The sequence below is a fragment of the Frankliniella occidentalis genome, unplaced genomic scaffold, assembly GCF_000697945.3.
Source record: "Frankliniella occidentalis isolate FOCC.00 unplaced genomic scaffold, Focc_3.1 Scaffold108, whole genome shotgun sequence".
Taxonomy (NCBI): Eukaryota; Metazoa; Arthropoda; class Insecta; order Thysanoptera; family Thripidae; genus Frankliniella; species Frankliniella occidentalis.
This window is the reverse complement of record NW_026267237.1, coordinates 469212-470675: the sequence shown is the minus strand read 5'-3', so window position 1 is coordinate 470675 and position 1464 is coordinate 469212. Positions and strand designations below refer to the sequence as shown.

The following is a 1464-nucleotide window of genomic DNA, read 5'->3' as shown; positions in this document are numbered from 1 at the left end:
TGTTTCGTCAGGTATGGTGAATGGTGAAGCCCGTTACGCAGGACGTGGTCTTGGGTACATCTACCTTGTTAATAATCACAATGCCAAACTAAATCAGGAAAAAATATTTTATCCAAATTGATTGACGTGTCTTTTGAATTTCATTGTACTTTTGTGTATATTTCACCAGCCATTGGAGCCATTTTTATCCTGATCTTTTGCCATCATTCCTAGAAATAAAAAAAGTGATGGATCAAATTAATAAATTGAGTGTCCTGCGGCTTGCCTTTCAGACAGAGACGTCCGGGCACGACCTCTGCAGGGCTAGATTCTAAATGCTTGTTCGGAGATTTGTTACAGATCAGAGACGTGTCCCTACACAAATCGTTTCGACATGAAATTAATTCGGGACTCACAAAATGCTTGGCACATTCGAGAAACAGCTCGCTTGTTTGGCTGGATCCCAGGAAGCAGCGGTGAACTTGAGGTAAAAAGAAGGCTAGGCAATTCTATTTTGATACCGATGAGATTAAAGGAAAGTACTTGGGCAAATCGATACCTGGCTCTAGATAGATATTTGTGCCAATTTTAGCGAATGTCTGACTTTGGCGGCCCGTAGGTTGGTTGCCCTGCTGGTTAAAACTTCGGCGATCACAGGGTAAGTCAAGGGACCGAAAAGGAACATCCTCTATAAATTTGAAAGTTTTAACCAGAACGGTTTGGTCAGACATCCTGAAGGACAGACATCCTAAAAGACGGACATCCTAAAAGACAGACATCCTAAAAGACAGACATCCTAAAAGACATACATACTAGAAGAGAGACATTCTAGAAAACAAGCATTCTAGACGACAGACATTTTAGAAGACAGACATTCTAGAAGACAGTCAGCCTATAAGATAGACATCCTACAGACACACATTCTAGAAGACAGCCATCGTAGAAGGCAGAGATGCTAGAAGAAAGACATCGTGGAAGATATCGTAGGACAGGCGTTCTAGGAGAAATACATCATGTAAAACAGACATCCTAAAAGAAATACATCCCAGAAGGCAAAAGAAGACTTTCAGAAAATAGATCTTAGAAAACATCCACAGACATCCTAGAAAGAAATCCTAGAAGACAGACATCCTAGAAGCCAAAAAGCCACAAAGCCACAGAGCCAAACTGATAACTTACAAATTGCGCCTTGCGCTTTCTTTGTTGTTGCTCTGCTTGTTGTTGTTGCTGTTGCTGCTGGGCAAACACCCCCTGGATCTGGGCCACTTGTTGTTGGAGCAGCTGGAGGGTAACTTGTTGGTGGTGGGGTGGGAAGTGGTGGCGGCGTTGAGGGTATCGGGGGAGCTGAGGATACTGGTGGCGGTATTGGTTGTACTGAGGGTACTGGTTGTACTGAGGGTTAGGGGGGAGAAACCCATAGACGGGCTCTATGGGGCGGGGTTGATGGTAATTGCTGTTGTATGGGGGTAAGCCCATGAGGGGCGG

At 44.1% G+C, this 1464-nt stretch overlaps 1 protein-coding gene across 2 annotated transcripts in view; it reads left to right on the top strand.

Annotated features, from left to right (window-relative positions):
- Positions 1-1464, top strand: part of LOC127749934 (uncharacterized) — a 23044-nt gene that overhangs the window by 14962 nt on the left and 6618 nt on the right. Inside the window, exon 2 of one of the 2 annotated variants that reach the window (XM_052270048.1) lies at positions 340-466. In XM_052270048.1, the coding sequence (XP_052126008.1) occupies positions 374-466 (93 nt within the window). In that variant the 5' untranslated portion in view covers positions 340-373. Of the gene's footprint in view, positions 1-6; positions 467-1464 lie in introns of those variants that run through there. The other variant, XM_052270047.1, reaches the window with a different exon arrangement.